The sequence below is a fragment of the Dendrobates tinctorius genome, unplaced genomic scaffold (assembly GCF_039654945.1).
Source record: "Dendrobates tinctorius isolate UK_male_01 unplaced genomic scaffold, ASM3965494v1 ptg000020l, whole genome shotgun sequence".
Classification (NCBI taxonomy): Eukaryota; Metazoa; Chordata; class Amphibia; order Anura; family Dendrobatidae; genus Dendrobates; species Dendrobates tinctorius.
This window is the reverse complement of record NW_027361688.1, coordinates 14,051,960-14,071,514: the sequence shown is the minus strand read 5'-3', so window position 1 is coordinate 14,071,514 and position 19,555 is coordinate 14,051,960. Positions and strand designations below refer to the sequence as shown.

Sequence of the window (19,555 nt, the reverse complement as noted above, 5' to 3'; positions counted from 1 at the left end):
ATACAATGTAATTCTGTAACACAGGAAACTGTAAATGGTTAATAGCTGCTGTATAAAATTGGACTGTACATGGAGGACAAGTGAGAAAAAGATCGTCCCACTTTTCTGGATGAAACTATGAATGATTTTTTATACGGTTTTGTGAACCTCCCATAAACTAATAACAGTAATGATCCTGGGGGGTCGTCCATAATGGGGTCCAGAGATCACATGACCTGTTATATTAACTGTTCAGCCAATCAGATTCCCCTCCCTGTGATGTCACCGGTCTTTGGGCAAATATCTTACAACAACTATTATTCTTCAGCTGCAGATTCTAATCCAGCTATCACCAAAAAATGATGGGAGATCTACAAGTAATGCAGGATGAAGGGGCTCGGAGAAGGTGGCGGTGAAGGTGTGTAAGTGTCTGATGGGGTCACACAGCTCATAAAAGGACAACTGCCCGGCCCCATAATCCAGACATATCCTGACTCTATCACTGGAGATCTTGTCAGGTAACTGGATAATTGTCCTGTCATGTCCCACTGAATACTGATTATTATATCTCCCCAAACTCCAGGACTTGTTATTATATCCAATCTCTGACTGATCTCCCCTCCTGTCTATACTGGGGTAACACATCCCCACCATCCACCTCCCTGATCTACTGCTCTCCACATCCCAGTAATGTCGTCCTGAGGTAAATCCCCTCCTGCTCATCACCTGATTATAATCCTGGAATCTCTCTGCTGTTTCTGGACGATTCTGCTCCTCTCGTGTCCAGGTCGCAGTTTTCAGGTCGTCTGATATAAGGAGATTATCAGCAGCTGTGGTTACATCCAGTAATATGTCTGCAGGACTCACCACATAGATCCCGCTCCTTATACCTGATATTACCTCACATAATGTGTGTAATGTGTGTGAGATCACAGCCACATCCAGGTCATCTCCATCATGGGGCTGTTTATCATGTCCCCCTGTGTCCTCATCACCTCCCACCTCCTCAGGATCACACAAGTCACCAGTGTCTGGTTCCTGTAGGACAGTCAGTGGATCCGTCATGTTACACAGCTCCTCAATGTGTCTCATCTTCCTGGACAGCTCGTCCTTCTTTATTTCCAGCTGATGGATCAGAGCAGACAGTGACAGTGACTCTTCCTTTTCCTGCCTGGAGATCTCACTCAGGACCTTCTTCTCCAGGTCGTCCACCCGTCTCCTGATGTCTGTACACAGGGCAGTGACTCTCTCGCCTTCTCCAGCTGCTTTTTCTTGAGCTTTTCTCCAGTGCTCCTCCAGACTCAGGACTCTTTCCTCAGTCTTTTCTTTCTTTGTGATCAGTTTCTGGAGAACATTTGTCAGTTTCTCCTTCTTCTTCTTTGAGGCCTCATCCACCATCTCCACCCGATGTCCCCAATGTTCTCCAGCCAAACTGCAGGACACACAGATACAAGCCGCGTCCTCAGTGCAGTAATATTCCAGGATCTTCTTATGGACAGAACATTTCATTTTCTCCAGAGAAGTGCTGGGATCAGATAAGACGTGTTCTGGTGATTTGCTGTGAGCTCTCAGGTGTTTATCACACAGAGAAGCCTCACAGTGTAGACAGGATCTAACAGCAGGTACCGGAGAGTCCACACAGTAGGTGCAGCAGATCCCGGTGATCTCCTGTTCTTGCTGAGTAATCAGGAAACGTTCTGCGACATTATGGAAATTTATGTTCCTCATCACTGCCGGCCGCACCTGAAACTCTTCTCTGCAGTCAGGACAGGAATAAACTCCAGACCCGGCCTGTGTATCCAGCACACGATCAATACAGACCCGGCAGAAGTTGTGTCCACATCTCATCATTACAGGGTCCTTAAAAGTAGATAAACAAATGGAGCAGAGCAGCTCGTCTCTCAGAATAGCAGACGCCATGACTGACGGAAGGAGAAAGAAATGAACCTGAAAGTGTCTAATCCTGGACAAAGTGCAAAGTTGTAGTTACACCCAGTTACTTAACCCTTTATTTCTTCTTTCGTAAAGCGATAACTTCTTAATTCTCCAATCAATATAGCCATATGAAGGTTTGGTTTAGTAAGAAGATTGTAGGGGTAAATATACAATTTTGCTGCACGTATACTGTATTGACTGATTATTCTTTGTTAGGGGTGGTGCGTCATTAAATGAAAATGTAAGAGCAGCAATTCTGTCTTTTTTTTAAGACTTGTTTTAGAATATTCATCTCCAGGGCCGGTGTCAGCACCCGGCACAACCAGGCAGGTGCCGGGGCCCTGAGCAAGAGAGGGGGCCAACTTGCCGTTGGGGACATTGGAGCGGTATGGGGGACCCCCTCATGCTTTCTCAGGGCCCCGGTACTTGCGATACTCACCTCTACCCGTTCCACCGCTGCGACGTCTTCCGCGTCTTCTGACTTTGACATCTCAGGTCAGAGGGCGCTATGACATCACGTCTGTGCACCCTCTGCCTGAACAGTCACAGTGCAGAGAGCCAGAAGACTCCAATGCTGAGGAGTCCGAAGTAGAGCAGCGACCAGCGAGGAGAGGTATTTCTTGTTTTTTATTTTTTGATGTTTGGAGCAATATATGGGGACTATCATGTAAGGAGAAGTACCGGAGCAGGGATACCTTTTACACACAGGTGCCGGAACTGCCAGGACTGTCACCCATGTTGCAGGGAGAGAGATCAAAAGCGCAGGACAGACTGGGTCATGTGACTGACTTGGGGAAGGCCGGGATATATAGCTCGCTGCAAAGGAAAACAGCCAGAGCCCGCGCGGGAAAGCTGAGTGGTGGATCGAGCGCTTTCACCGCCGAGAAGTCAGAGTACCTCGTGGGTGCCGTGCATCCTGACAGACCCCCTGCATTGAGACTCCCCGCTGATAGGCGACCTGCAGACAGTCCTTCTCCTTCCTCCCTGACAGTTGCTGTACCGAAGTCACATACTCGCATACCTTACCGTTGACTGAACGCCAGGAAAGATGCCAGTCTGGGCCCGGTCCTAATAAGCTAGGATTGTTACACGCCGTGGAGCGAAGGCTCGTTCCGGTGGGATCTCACGTTGGACTCAGTACCGTGTCAGATATTGTAAGGCACGGGAAATTCGCCCGTCACACAGAAACTGCGACGAGATGACCCTCGCCGCTGTTGTCGGTGCCACCATTGGACTCCCGCTAATCAGAGACTCCGTCGAGACGATCCACGCCGCTGTTGCTGGTGCCACCGTTGGAACCTTGAACCTTCTCACATCCAAAGACTACAGTCCGATAAGTTTAAACTCTTTATTACTGAACTTTCATTCGTCCCTTACCTACCCTGCCGTACTTCTAGTTCTGCCCCATTCCTTATCCTCACCCTACCACCCCTTACTCCCTGCGAGGAGTATCATTCTTTGTTCAAATAAATACTTTAACTGTTGATCTGCCTCCTGTCCGCGGCGACATCCCGCGTTCCTGAAATTTCTACACTTGGCGTAGTCAGCAGGATGTCGCTCAATGGCGTGGAGGTGGCAGATCAAGCAGTTGGAGGAGGCCCCAAATCCAGCTTCTCCCTGGGGGCCAAGTTGAGCAACCTCCCCAAATTCACCGGGAGCAATACCATGCTCTGGAGTTGGATTGAGCGTATAAGGGGGATGATAAGGATGCATCCCATGACTCCGGCCCTAGAAGCAGAGGTGGCCATGATGGCCTTGGATGGAGAAGCCAGGGATTCGGTCATGCTCCGACCCCCCCAGGCGAGAGACACATTGGACAAGGTTTTACTGATATTAGAGGAGACGCATGGGGACCCCATTGACATAGGAGATTTGGGCATGCGTCTGTTTGGTCAGGTTCAAAGAGAGGGTGAGACGGTGACTCAGTTAATGAATGTGCTGCAGGAGCTCCACACTGCCATTGCTCGCAAAGACGGAGTAGGTGTAGGCACCATAAACATAGTATTGCGGGACCAGTTAGTGATGGAACTGCGTGACGTTTTGTTAAAACAGGCCTTGTGGGAGCGCCTTAGAGTCAAACCCAGTATGACCTTCTCAGAGATAGGAAGTGAGGCGCGCATGTGCGAGCAGGAGCAGGGGGTGACAGTCCCGGTGGGGAAGGTCCAGAATGGAGAGGTGTCGGCCACTGAAGTTGCTGTGCCTCAATGGGCGGAAGATTTGCGCAAAGCGATACAGCAGATATGCGAAAAACTGGCTGAAGCAAAGAAAAGCCCTGCCGTAGCTGTCAGCCTACCTGAAAACCAAACAGGTCCCGCTCCCAGGAGAGAGATGAAAATGGGCCGCAGAGAAGGGCTCCCTGTGTGTTTCGACTGTGGAGAATTAGGACATGTATCTAGGTGGTGTACGCGGAGGGGAAGATCCCTTCAGCGCAGTCCATTAAACTAAGTGGCTCCTAGCCTAGTGGACGCCACCCGGAGCCTGTTTTGTCTATAACGAGTACTAGAAGTACCACCAGCCTTGTGTCTGCATGCCCCCTGGTCTGGGCAGAAATGGACAGACGAGCCATACATTGTTTAGTTGATATGGGCTCCCAGGTGACCACGTTTATGCCCGAAGCATAGTTCCGTCGCCACTTTACTGAGGCCCTGCGGCCTGAATGGGGACCGGTGATCAGGCTCATGGCGGCCAATCAGTTGCCCATCCCAGTTGCCGGGGTGGTATGGATTAATATTGTGATCTGCGGTAAGGACTTGAGATAAAAATGGGTAGTGCTGACAGCTGGAGAAGTACATAAAGAGCACACCGTCACATTGGGCATGAATGTACTGAAGGAATTTGGAAGCCTTCTTAATGATGAGTCTCCTGAAAGATTCTTGAGACAATGGAGTACCCGAAGGCTGCAAAGATGGTTATTTCAACAACTGATAAGAGCGGCCCAAGCCCCGGAGACGTCCAGTGGTGGAAAGGCATTAGGAAAAATTATTGACCCTTCTACATTCAACAGAGTCCTACCGCCGGGTCAAACAGTACTGACTCTCCCCGTTCGAGTCTGTGTCCCTCTGGAAGGAGTAGAAGTCCAGATCGAGCTGGGCAATCCTGATGAACTGCTGACAGGGATTCTGGTGGCAAGAACTTTGGCTACAGTGCGGGACAGAACAGTGCTCGAGCGCTGTGTAAATCTGGGGGAGAAGGATGTCACTTTACCACCCAGGTGTGAGGTGGCCCAGGTCATGTGCATGCCAGAAGAATTGGTGCCGCCCCAGGCCGTACAGCTTACCATCAAACAAGGGGATCCCTGGATGGTGACCGTGGAAACAACGTTATCACCTGACTTGCTTAATTTGTAGGAGGGACGTCAAATTTTGGATCAAATGAGAGCCGAGCTGACCGACCTTGCGCCTCAGCAGATTCAACAGGTGGAAGCACTGCTATGGAAGTACCAAGATGTGTTTGCAAAACATGAAGATGATTTTGGATGCACCACGGTGAATACTCATGAGATACTCACTGCCTATCAGAGAACATTACCACCAAATTCCTCCTCAAATGTATCAGGAGGTGAAGGGGATATTATCCCACATGCTGCAAAGAGGGGTGATCTGAGAAAGCCAAAGCCCCTGGGCTGCCCCCATTGTGTTGGTCCAAAGGAAAGATGCGACGATACATTTCTACGTGGACTATCGCAATCTCAATGCCTGTACGGTGCGAGATTCGTACCCGCTGCCAAGGATTGAAGAGTCCCTTTCCACTTTGGGGAATGCTAAATATTTCTCCATTCTAGACATCGCGAGCGGCTATTGGCAAGTGCCCATGTCCGAACAGGATCAAGCTAAAACAGCCTTCATACTCCCTATGGGACTATTCGAGTTTGATCGGATGCCATTCAGACTAGCCAACGCTTCTAGCACGTTTCAGTGGCTCATGGAAAGATGTTTAGGGGGATTTGAATTTCGAGGCCACCCTGAATTGTCTGGATGACATCATCGTCTTTGCTCCCTCATTGGAGGAACATCTACGGAGGCTAGAACAAGTGCTGAGCCCCCTACAACAACATGGGCTAAAAGTGAAGCCTCAGAAGTGTCATCTGTTCCACACTCAGCTTGAGTACCTGGGGCATGTTGTCTCCGAAGAGGGAGTGTGGCCGTCTCGAGAAAAGATTGCCGTGGTACAAGATTGGTCTACCCCGAAGACTGTGAAGGATGTGACTTCACTGCACTCAAACAAGCAACACCTGCATTCAAATCAGCGCTGCTAAACAGGCCTACTTTACATCCCTTGTATCTTCCTTATCCCACAACTCCAAACAGTTGTTCAATACTTTTAACTCCCTCCTCCGCCCACCACTGCCCCCTCCAACTTCCCTATTCTCTGCTGAGGACTTCGCCACGCACTTCAAAAACAAGATAGACCAAACACGGCAAGTCTTTATTATTCAACCACCACAACCCCTTTGTATACCAGACCCATACCCAAACCACATAACCTCCCTATCCAACATCACTGAAGGGTAGCTTGCTCATCTTCTGTCCAAATCACACCTCACCACTTGTGCACTTGACCCCATCCCATCTCCTCCCCAACCTCGCCACCACTCTTATCCCATCTCTAACCCATCTCTTCAACCTATCACTAACTTCCGGTACCTTCCCTTCTGCTTTCAAACATGCCACAATCACGCCTATCCTCAAAAAGCCAACCTTCGACCCTAGTGGCGTAACTACAAAGTTATGGGCCCCGGTGCGAACTTTCAAATGGGCCCCCCATGTCAAAATACATGCACATCTCCACTCCGTACACCTCGTACACGCACGGCTCCGCTCCGTACACTTCGTACACACGCGGCTCCGCTCCGTACACCTTGTACACACGCGGCTCTGCTCTGTACACCTCATACATACGCGGCTCCGCGCCGTCCACCTCGTACACCCGCGGCTCCGCTCACCTCGTACACACGTGGCTCCACTAACCTCATACACACGCGGCTCCACTCACCTCGTACACACTCGGCTTCGCTCACCTCGTACTCACGCAGCTCCGCTCCATACATCTCGTACACACACGGCTCTGCTCACCTCGTACACACGCGGCTCCGCTCACCTCGTACACACACGGCTCTGCTCCGCACACTTTGTACACACATGGCTCCGCTCACCTCGTACACACACGGCTCCGCTCCATACACTTCGTACACACGGCTCCGCTCACCTCGTAAACACGCGGCTCCGCTCACCTCACACACACGTGGCTCCGCTCCGCACACCTCGTACACACGGCTCTGCTCACCTCGTACACACACGGCTCTGCTCACCTCGTACACACACGGCTCTGGTCACCTCGTACACACACGGCTCTGGTCACCTCGTACACACACGGCTCTGGTCACCTCATACACACTCACGGCTCTGCTCACCTCATACACACTCACGGCTCTGCTCACCTCATACACACATGGCTCCACTCACCTCGTACACACACGGCTCCGCTCACCTCATACACAAGCGGCTCCACTCCGTACACCTTGTACACATACGGCTCCACTCACCTCGTACACACACGGCTCCGCTCACCTCATACACAAGCGGCTCCACTCCGTGTACACCTCGTACACACACGGGCTCCGCTCTGTACACCCCATGCACACACTCCTGCACTTCATACACCTCATACACACACGGCTCTGCTACATCCACCCTGTAAACCCCTCCTGACCCCACACATAAACTTACCTTCATCCAGCAGTGCACCATGGTCGGCAGAGTCCTGCATACACGAGGCTCCTGATCATGTGACCCCTGACTCCTCCCCTCCTGTGACCTCATCACAGGTCCTGTGTGCAGCCATCGCACCGGGCTATTGCAGCCTGGCAGCCACTCAAAGCACGGAGCTGCACAGCCAATGAGCGGCTGCAGCTCCGCGATCGGGCCCCGTCGCAGCTGCGACCCCTGCGACCGCTATGTCCAGCTATCGCCCAATATCGCTGCTCACGTTCACTTCCAAACTCCTGGAGCAGCACGTCCATGCTGAACTTTCCTCCTGTCTCTCATCTAACCTGCTCTTTGACAATCTACAATCTGGTTTCCGCCCCATCACTCCACTGAGACAGCCCTGACCAAAATTACTAACGACCTACTTACAGCCAAAGCGAACGGACAATACTCTATACTCCTCCTTCTAGACCTGTCCTCTGCCTTCAACACAGTTGACCACTGCCTCCTACTACAGATCCTATCTTCCTTTGGCATCAAAGACCTCGCCCTATCCTGGATCTCCTCATACCTCTCCAACCACACATTCAGCGTCTTCCACTCCCACACTACCTCCTCATCCCACCCGCTCTCTATTGGAGCCCCCCAAGGCTCTTTTCTAGGACCCCTACTCTTCTCAATCTATACACTTGGCCTGGGGCAACTCATAAAGTCCCATGGATTTCAGTACCACCTTTATGCCGATGATACTCAGATCAACCTCTCTGGCCCAGATGTCACCTCTCTGCTTTCCAAAATCCCGTAGTGTCTATCAGCCATATCCTCCTTCTTCTCCTCCCGCTTCTTCAAACTGAATGTGGACAAATCTGAACTGATCATCTTTCCCCCATCTCACAGATCTTCCTTACCTGACCTATCTATAACACTTGATGACATTACGCTTTCCCCTGTGCCGGAGGTCAGCTGCCTCGGAGTAATCCTTGACTCTGCCCTGTCCTTCAAACCACACATCCAAGCTCTCTCCACCTACCGCCTCCAGCTCAAAAATATTTCCAGAATCCGTCCCTTCCTCAACCCTCACTCTACTAAAATGCTTGTGCATGCCTTCATCATCTCTCGTCTCGACTACTGCAACATCCTTTTCTGTGGCCTCCCTGCTAACACCCTAGCATCTCTCCAGTCCATCCTTAACTCTGCTGCACAAATAATTCATCACTCTCCTCGCTACTCCTCCACTTCTCCCCTCTGCAAATCTCTTCACTGGCTCCCACTCCCTCAGCATATCCAATTCAAATTACTAATACTGACCTACAAAGCCATCTATAACCTGTCTCCTCCATATATCGCTGAACTAATCTCCCGATATCTTCCCTCATGTAATTGTGGCGCCCCTGAGGCTCGGTCGCCACAGAGGTACTGCACCTTCTCCTAAGGTGTGGTTCCCCACCATCCAGGTAAGTTGGAGGCTCCTGACCACACTCCAACACTCACACCCCACACAACAGAGTAGTTCAGCAAAGCCACATTGCAGCTCCTTGCTTAGAGAGTAGCAGAGCACCTTTGGTGGCTCCCTGCTTGGAACACTAAGTGTGCTGTGAGGTGGGTGGAGTTGAGAATACATAAGAGTGGGAAGGTTTAGGATTACAGGTCAGTCTGACAGTAGGTCAGTCGGGAGGAAGCCACTCAGAGAGGCGTGGGGATCCCTGGAAGAGGGATGGAGGAAGGAGTGCTGCAGCAGATCTGAGTGACCCGGGTCTGCTGGCACGGGAAAGGAAAGAAGGAGAAAGACATTGAACTGAAGCCTGAGCTTTCATAGAAAAGAAAGACAAGTACGGAACGTAGGAGTGAAAGGGAACAGAGAGGACGTGGGTTAGAGGAAGAACCCTGCCTAGAAGTTCTAAGCGCAGGGCCGAGGCCCGGTCCCCGAAGTTGTATGGACACTAATGGTTCTGTAGCAGACACCGGTGGAGTAGTGGGCTGTAAATGTACTACTCCCATCTAAGACTTGGGGCACAACAGCAACTTGGATAGTGAGCCGGGACTCAGGAGTAGGGAGTCCCCGAAGCAGACTACAGCTGTCTGCCGTACAAGTAGAGTTCTCGGGAACATCTGAGAGGAGGAACTCCAGTGTAACTCAGTACTAGGAGATCTTCACATTTAAAGGCGCTATAGAGGAGACGTTCAGAAAGGCACATGTTGGCAGAGTGTTGGAAGGGCGCATTCCATCTTGCCTGGAGGTTGACCGAGTCCCTGACCTGGAGGACGCAGCACGGAGGCAGGCACCTGTGTGTACTACAGACTGTGAGTAAAGCTTTGGAACTACAGTCCCTGGTGTCCTCCATTGATTCTTGCGCCAACGCACCCAGCACTGCTACATCTGGGTACCAGCTTCTACACTGCTTGTGCCTCTCCTCTTATTCCACATCTACACTGCCCTGGGGCTACAGCTCCACCTCTGGGGAGCTTCACCATCTTGGCTGCAACACACCACCAGCCCCAGAGGATCTGCATGCAGCGTCGACCCAACATCTCACTTGCCGAACACCACAGGTGGCGTCACGAACTATTCCATTAACTACACACCACCATTACAATTCACTGCCGTCACTTGGGCGCCCAGGGCCACGGACCGGGTCACTGCTGCTGTGACACATCCCCCCTGACACAGGCCCAGTACCGAGTACCACGCAGCCCTGGGAGGGCGACCCATAATCTCTGATCCTTCCAAGACCTCCTCTCCTCCACACTTATTCGCTCCTCACCCAACCGCCTCCAAGACGTCTTCCGAATAGCCCCCATCCTCTGGAATTCTTTGCCCCAACACGTCTGGCTATCACCACATTTGGATTCTTCACACAGAACCTGAAAACCCACCTCTTCAAGAAAGCCTACAGCCTGCAATGACCCCGCTACCTCCTCACCACTACCGGAGATATCACCTCAACCAACACCAGAACTGCTGCAACCCCCCATCCTACTGTCTCCTTCCCCACCATCCTGTAGAATGTAAGCCCAAAAGGGCAGGGTCCTCTCCCCTCTGTATCAGTCTTGGTGAATATTTTTCCCAGCAATATGCGCTCCTGAAGGATGATGATGGAACTTGATATTTAGATTCAAGGATTATTTTTATTTTTAATTCAAAATAGAATACAACCGGTTTCGACTGCGAAGAGTCTTCCTCAGGTATAATGTCAAGCATAAAAACGGATCTGTCTGAACACATTTTATAGCAGATATCCCTGCATGTGGTTTTGGGTGGGGACTGAAAGGTCTGTTTTTCAGACACACTCAGATACTCAGATATGCAGGATTTTGCACTCTGAAGAATCTAACAAAACCCATATACCAAATGAATGTTATACAAAAAGTTTTACATAAAGAATTATCACATAAAAAAAGACAATTAAAAGTATATATATAAAAATATTTCAAACAAATTTTTCACACTAAAAAATGTTTTCCTTTTCTGAAAACACTATAAATATAATAAAACTATATGTAAAATTTCTTTAAAATGTTATTAAACATGCTGAAGTGTAATTTGATACAAAAATATCAAATCCTACAAACATGTACATTATAGCAAAATTTAAAACTGTTCCTATTTTTTTTTCCATGTTATGACTGTTTTCAAAAACCAAATGGAATATTTCGATATTTCATTCATACATGTATAAAACTCATATTCAATTTCATACCTGTCGATTTATTTAATTTAAATATCATATACCCTCTATAACATCATTTATTCCATCCGGGTAGAATGTACCCAGACGGAAGATCCAATATGATTCTTTTCGGTTTAGCTTTTGTATCCTATTAGTACAATTCTCAGGTATTTGCTCCAGCGGGGTCACGGAAATATTGAATGTTTTATTATGCTTCAAACATAAGTGCCGGGATAAACTCTGGTTTAAAAAAACATTTTTAGTATTGTGTCTGTGGCCATTCATACGGGATCGTAAGGACTGAGTGGTCCGACCCACATATTGCAGCCCACAGGCACAGGTGATAACATATATAACAAAATCACTATCACACGTTAATTTTTGCGTGATTGCTATGGTTTCACCCGTACTGTACGACGTAATGATTTGAGTCATATGACAGATAATTTCACAGGTACAACATTTTCGGGAACCACATAGATAGATACCCAGTTTGAAAGCATCAGTCTTATTTATCCTAATTTTTTCTTTTTTCTTTATATATTCTTGTTCCTCATCTTTGGTCATTCTGAGATTGCTAGGGGCAATTATACCCTTCACCGTTTGGCCCCTACGAAAGGTAATATTGGGTCTATCTGGTAAAAGTTTTTTCAAAAATGTATTCTTTTTCAACAAGTACCAATATTTATTTAAAATATTTCTTATCTCTGTATTATTACAATTAAAAACGGTAATAAAATTGTACTGCCACCCATCTTTTTTTCTTTCCTTATTCCTATTTTTGTTTACATTAATTCTCTGCTCAGGTTTTTCTCCTCCTCCTTTAGTTATCGCCTCTTCCACTTCCTTGGTTTTATTGTTCTCTCTAGATAAACACTCCTGCTGAGTTCTTTCTAGATTAGTTCTGTATGCTGCTGTAATAACGTGCAGGAGGAATATATGTCACCACTGAGCAGGCAGACCAACAGTAAAAGGGGAGGTTTATTTACAGGGAGAATATCTGGTGAACATATAATATAACAGAGAAAATGCTGTAACAGGTGATATCAGAGACTGAAGAAATAACAGAAGTGCAAAACAACAGACAGTTATTCTCTTATGGGGATGAAACTTATCAGTTCCTGGAGATCTTGCTTGTAGAGATCACTCTTCTCTCACGTAGGCACCCAGGCACCAGGGGTGCTTGATGTCGTCTGTTTCTGGGGTCCTAGGTATGAGGGGTTAACGTGAGAGCTCAAGGGGTATGCGGATGGCAGTATCCACCTGTATTCAAGGTTCTTCCCTCTGCTGCGGCAGCGGCGTTCCCTCACCAGGGTCAGGGGCTCTGCCTGGGACAGTCTCTCTTGGCAGGTCAGTGTCACGTTACAGTATGTTCCTTGGTCACAGGGAAGCGTCTCAGGATAAAGCAGGGTCTCACTGCAGGGGAGGCTTCATTTCAATACTCCAAGATAGGAGTGAAGAGCCCAACCACGCAGACGCCAGATGTAAAACACAGGGACGGCGCCACTGAGTGCAAGCCAGTAAAGTACCAAAACAGATTCCATTGCGCAAGCGCGACGCACGACCATCGTACAAGCACCAATACACAAATAAGGCATTACTGTTTTGATAAATGGTGCTGCATACACACTAATCAAGATATTACATCAATAGTTCAATTACCCAGGCGCCAACAAAAACCTAATTCATCGTTTATTGGAGGATGATCCAGACAGGTGGCTGCAATTTAGTGAGATCATGCGTAACAAAATTGAAGAAAATCCAGTAATTTTAGATAACATTATGTGGAGTGATGAAGCTTCTTTCAAATTATCTGGCCATATTAACAGACATAATGTCACAATCCATTTTTGGATCTGTGTCAGTGTGGGCTTCTCATATATAAACTTTTTTCCTTTCAGGCCATCGGGGGTTAATGTCAGTTTGGCCACTGGTGTTACTACATGTTTTGTGAGTCTGTTATTGCTGGTGGTGACCACTCCTGGTACGCCAGCTGACTGTTGGTAATACAGGTCCTTTGGAAACCAACCATTCTAAAGAGACGCGTTATCTGGAGGAGTGGTGTTAGCAGCTTATCTGGTTCAGTGGCCATACAGCTGAAAGCGGTGTTCGGGTGCCTTACTCTGCTGTCCGGTGCATGACGGCAGAGAAAGCTAAGTGTTGTTTGTTTTTCCCTGTCTGTTATTTTCCTTGGGGTTTTATTAGTACAGCGGTGGCACCAGTGTCCGCACTTGCCAGTTCCCTAGTGAGGGATAGGTGCAGGGCAAGTGAGGGACCAAGGTATCCTGTTCGGCAACAGGTTGAAAGAACCTGTATAGGAAACATCAGGAGAGTTCAGGGCACTTCCTTAGGTGAGTGCAGGAGGTGTCCATTTCCCCGGTCCCTATTGCAGGGCCCACCATTGTAATTGTGTCCCTGATGTCCCCTTGTCTGTTTTGGTTGTTTTAGTGACCGACCGATCGTTGGGTCACGTCACACAGCCAAGTCACATCGTGACACATAATTGTATTTACTGGTATAATGAGAACATGCATGTAATATTAGAGCAACAACTAAATGAGCCTGATGTCAATGTTTGGGGTGGTATTTCAAGTTTTGGTGTTTTTGGACCATTTTATTTTGATGGAACAGTCACAGGAGATAAATATCTCGAAATTCTAATGAATCAAGTTGTTCCCCAGTTACAGCAACAGCCTAATTCAAATGACCTTTATTTCCAACAAGATGGGGCCCCTCCACATTAATCAAGAGTAGTCCGCAAATATTTTGATGAAACATTTCCTAATAAATGGATTGGCCGAAGAGGGCCACTTGATTGGCCGGAACGTTCACCAGATTTGACCCCAATGGATTTTTTCTTTTGGGGAGTACTCAAGGACAAAGTTTATAGTCGAAAACCAAAAAGTGTCAGTGATTTGAAAAATTACATAATAGATGCATTTCAAGAAATTAATACCCAAAGAGGCCTGTGCAAAAATGTTTGTCGAAGTGTAAGAGGCAGACGTCAAAGCTGTGCAAATTGTGATGGAAAACAGTTTGAGCACCTGCGTTGATAAAATTTCAATCAAATCAAATCAAATTTATTATCGCCAAGTACATATTACATATATACAAGGAATTCTTTGTGGCAAAGAGGCAACATAATATATAACAACAGATACAACAAGTAACATCTAACAAGACAGATACAGTATATAGTCTACACATGACGATTTAATTGTTGAACAGAGTGGATAGAAGCTGTTCATATGGCGGTTGGTGCTGCATTTGGGGACTCTGAAGCGACGTCCTGAAGGGAGTAGTTGGAATGAGGAGTGTCCCGGGTGAGAGGGATCGGATGAAATTTTCAATGCGTGGGATCGAATACTCTTATCATAAAGACCCTGGATTTTAGGCAGGGGGAACCTATAAGATCAGCAGATTCTTAGACAAACCATATCTTTTCAGCTGACGCAGGAAGAACATCCTCTGTTGTGCTTTTCTTATAACAGCATCCACGTTTTTCCCCCATTTAAGATCATGAGAGATGATAACACCAAGGAATTTGGTCTCTGTGACCCTAAGAACCACTTCGTCATGGATGTAGATTGGAAGTATCTCATGTTGATTTGATCTTTCCTAAAATCCACAACCATCTCAGCAGTTTTTTTAGTGTTGAGTACAAGATTATTGGCTTTACACCAGTCACATATTCTTTCCACCTCACTCCGATACAAGTCTTCAGCATTTCCCCTGATGAGACCAATCAGTGTCATATCATCGGCAAATTTCAAGATTTTTACTGAGTCTGCTGAAGAGATGCAATCATTCGTATAGTGAGAAAACAGTAACGGGGACAAAACACACCCCTGAGGTGCCCCGATGTTTGTGACCAAGGTGTCCGAAGTGAATGGTCCAACTTTTACACTCTGTATCCTGGCTGTCAGGAAGTTATAAATCCACAAGCATAAGTTGAGAGGGACTCCAAGAGCTACCATTTTCTTATGAAGTAAATTCGGATCAATGGTATTGAACGCTGAGCTAAAGTCCATGAAAAGAATCCGGACATATGAGTGCAGTTCATCTGTATGATCCAAAATGTACTTCAGTGCCAGATTGACAGTGTCGTTTAAGGGCTTTTGTATTATTGTTCAGAATAAATTTAATTGTCAGTGTTATGCTTGTGTTAGTAAATATAATTTTATATATAAATCAAAATAAATGTTATTATTTCTGTCCACCTACTTTTGGACCACCCTGTATATATATTGTAGAGATCCACCAAATTAGTGGACGGGGATTAACTCACTTGGCTGCAATATTGAGGCACACAGAAACACTTTTGCTTAGAGTAACAGTCTGTGTGGTTTATTTCCTTCATGAACCAATGTCACAGGAACACAAGGGAAACAGTCTTACATCAGACCGACAAGTTCTTAATGTCCATAGTAGAGCTTCCCTCTCTCAGGCCTGTAGGCACACAGGCTGTGCCATGTCCAGCACGCATGCAGTGTTACCATGTAAAGCATACAAAGTCTCTTACTGACCCCGGTCAGCGTTACTCACCGTTTATCCCTCACGGGTTATCAGGGAAGCGGCCGCACTGGGATCACTGTTCCAGACAGTGCCTTGCTCACTAGGCCGTCTACAGTTGCAGAGCCACAGCCAGGCAGTAGCTTCCCTACACAGAGCCGTCACAGACTCTACCAGGACCGGGCCTTTCCATGTGCTATCCAGGAAGTTCAGTCCCAGACACTTCCAACACACAGGCCTTCTGGGACCTTGCACTTTGACCACTCAGGATCAAACACACAACCCATGTGATCAGACCTCAGTCACATTATATATCCCAAACCACCCCCATATGTGGACACTGTATGTGTGGCTAGCCGATCCCGCCCAGCTCTCTGACTTGCCCTATAAGCCTCCCTTATAGATAAACAACTTGTGGACTACAAGTCCCAGCATAACAACGCTATTTTGGCTTATAGCGCAGAGAACTTCTGTGACACATACTGGACATTTACAACCATGCCGGTCACTGTTTCACCATCAAGGAAATGCCCACATGCATATTCAGAGTCCCATATGCAGCGCCTCCTAGATTTAACAGAGGTTACTGCACCACATACCCTCCCCCCTGTTCAAACTTGTGGGGTTGAACATTTGTCACACACTATGTGCCTCGAGACCGGTCACACACTGTCACCTTGCCCTACAAGTCGAGAGGACCATCTCAGTCTGTTTTGGGCGTCATTTGGCATCATATTTGTGTTAAGGCCCCTTTACATTTAGCGATGCACCAGCGATCCCGACCAGCGATATGACCCGGTCAGGATCGCTGGTGCATCGCTAAATGATCTCTAGCGAGCTTCCACACAGGAAGATCTCACAGCGATGCAGCAGCGATACAGCGGATGATACTTATCTTTCAGACGCGGCGATCCTGATGTCCTCCGTCCGCGTCCACGCGTCGCTCGTCGGCGCCAGCAGGAAGCCCAGCAGGAAGCGCCCCATGAGAAATGGAGCTGTGCGATCAGCGATGGACAGCGGGGGAGCAAATCGGTGATGCTTTAGCAATATTGTTAGCGATATCGCTATGTGTAAAACCCCCTTTAGGCCTCCCCCGCCCCCAGCGGTCAGTACATTGGCCTTGGCCCTCCAGTCAAAGTCCGTCTGTGTCACCAGACCCTTTTTGGTCTCCACACTTCTCCAGTCCGCCCCATCACCCGACTTTTCTCTCCATGTCCGGCTCCCCCGGTTGGTGCGGTCATAAGTCCCACTTACAGTCGAGCCAGCTGTCTGGTCTGAGTCTGACCAATCTAATACATCACAGGAGCTACTGTCCAGGTCTGTCAGTCTCATACTGAGAGTAGAACTGCCACTTGCAGATTCTCAACGGTTGTCATATGGTATACAGTCTATCTAGAGTCTAACGCATGGGTATAATAAGACACATGAGACATAAGCTTCTTAAGCATTTCTTGTATTACTTCATACAAGTAGTGCAGTAGCAGGATAGTTGCAGAGTTAGGCAAACAACCAACGATATTCAGAGTCCATTACTTTCCTGTCAGAAGTAGCTGGCAAGCAGAAGGGTTCTGTGTCCACAAATGGTTCCAAGCAGAGGAGATCCAGGCTTCACAGACCAAGTCACAAACTGGGAATAGAACTGATTCAGGAGCACAGGTGAATCAGCTGGAGCTGATTAAAAGGACAATTGGCAGGAAACAGGGCAGGGACATCATAGCTGAGTACTCCATGTTATTTGAGGGCAAAGTCACTGCACATGCCAGGAAACAAGATGGCCAACGACAAGCTGAGGACTCCATATTGGTTGAGGGCAAAAGTCAATGCACAGTCCAGGAAACAAGATGGCCGACACACTAAATGCGAAGATAACGGATCTAGCATAAAAGTCCGAAAACATTACATTACTCCCCCCTTAAGGACAGCCTCCGGATGGCCCCAGTCCAGGCTTTCCCGGGTACCTCTGATGGAACTGGCGGAGTAAACGAGGCGCATGGAGATTGGAGGCTGGTTCCCACGAGTTGTCCTCAGAAGAATAGCCTTGCCACTGTACCAGGTATTGCACCCCGTTTCTACGCAACCTGGAGTCCAGGATCCTTTCCACGACAAACTCCTCCTGGCCATCGATGAGGACCGGAGCAGGAGGGGAAGAAGAACGACCAGGGAAAGAATTGGGAGTTGCAGCCTTCAGTAGAGAAACATGAAACACAGGGTGAATCCTCATAGATCTTGGCAGTTGAAGGCGACAGGCAACGTTACTGACAAGCTTAGTAATCTTATAAGGCCCGATGTACTTATGACCCAATTTGGATGACGGTACTCTCATCTTAAGGTTCTTAGTTGACAGCCAAACCAAATCTCCTACCTTGAAGGTTGGTGCAGGTTTACGAAACCTATCTGCCGATTTTTTATACCTGTCCTGAGCGGATTCCAGATTCCTCTTAAGTAGATCAAGGTTCTGTTGTAGAGATGTGATTCTGTCGGCTACAGCTGGGAGAGGTGTGTCTATGGGAAATCGAGGAAGGATGTTAGGATGATAACCCAAATTGGCATAAAAGGGTGACAACTTAGTGGAAGCGCTCTGCGAATTGTTGTAAGAGAATTCAGCCAGTGGGAGCAAATCCACCCAGTCATCTTGTAGGTGGCAAATAAAACAGCGGAGATACTGTTCTAGGGTCTGGTTAGTCCGCTCAGTCTGTCCATTTGTCTGCGGATGAAAGGCAGAAGATAGATTAACTTTGATGTTTAACGCAGCACAGAAGTGCTGCCAAAACTTTGAAGTGAATTGCACCCCTCGATCAGATACAACCTCATCCGGTACGCCATGCAGACGAAACACATTTTGGATGATCAAGTCCGATGTGTGTTTCGCAGTGGGTAAACCCACACACGGAATAAAATGGGCTGCCTTTGTTAACCGATCCACCACCACTAGAACTGTGTTCTTCCCTTGAGAGGTTGGCAGCTCCACAATGAAGTCCATTGATATGGATCCCCATGGACGGGTGGGAATGGGTAGGGGTTGTAAAAGACCTGTAGGCGACGAACGTGGAGTCTTGCATCTAGCACAGACTTCACAAGAAGTGACATAATCCAGAACGTCTCTTCTGTACGTGGGCCACCAAAAGAAGCGAGACAGGAATTCTTGAGTCTTCAGAACTCCTCTATGCCCCGCTATTTTAGAATCGTGGACGAGTTGCAGTACTTTCCCTCTGGCCGCTTCAGGAATATACAGGCGTTGCCCCTGAATCCACACACCATTCTTATATACAAGACTTACTTCACAAGATGGTTGTGCCAACCAGGGATCCGTATGGTATGCTTCCTTGATATCGTTAAGCAAGTCTTGATTATGGATCACCCCCAGGAACCTGGAATCAGAGATAACAGTCTTATGAAACGTGAGTGGGATAGTTTCATCTGAGTAGAGTCTAGACAACGCATCGGCCTTTCCATTACGCGATCCTGGTCTATAAGAGATAACAAAACTGAATTGGTTTAAAAAAAGACTCCAACGAGCCTGGCGAGGAGTCAAACACTTAGCCGATCTGATAAACTCGAGATTGCGGTGGTCAGTCAAGACGATTATCTGCTGTGCAGCTCCCTGAAGGTGGTGTCTCCATTCTTTGAAGGCTGCGATGATGGCCAACAATTCTCTATTACCCACGTCATAGTTTCGTTCTGCAGGAGACAACCGCCGAGAAAAGAAAGCACAGGGATGTAAGACTTCTTTCTCGCCTGTCCTCTGGGAGAGGATAG

General features: G+C 47.8%; 2 protein-coding genes across 3 annotated transcripts in view; one reads left to right on the top strand and one right to left on the bottom strand.

Annotated features, from left to right (window-relative positions):
- The window catches only part of SULT4A1 (sulfotransferase family 4A member 1), a 66,086-nt gene that overhangs the window by 23,402 nt on the left and 23,129 nt on the right, over window positions 1-19,555 (top strand). The gene's annotated exons all lie outside the window — the stretch shown is intronic.
- LOC141083461 (E3 ubiquitin/ISG15 ligase TRIM25-like) lies at window positions 101-1,934 on the bottom strand. Its single transcript, XM_073567736.1, has one exon. It carries the CDS (start codon window positions 1,897-1,899, stop codon window positions 304-306), a length of 1,596 nt encoding a protein of 531 aa, XP_073423837.1. The 5' UTR covers window positions 1,900-1,934; the 3' UTR covers window positions 101-303.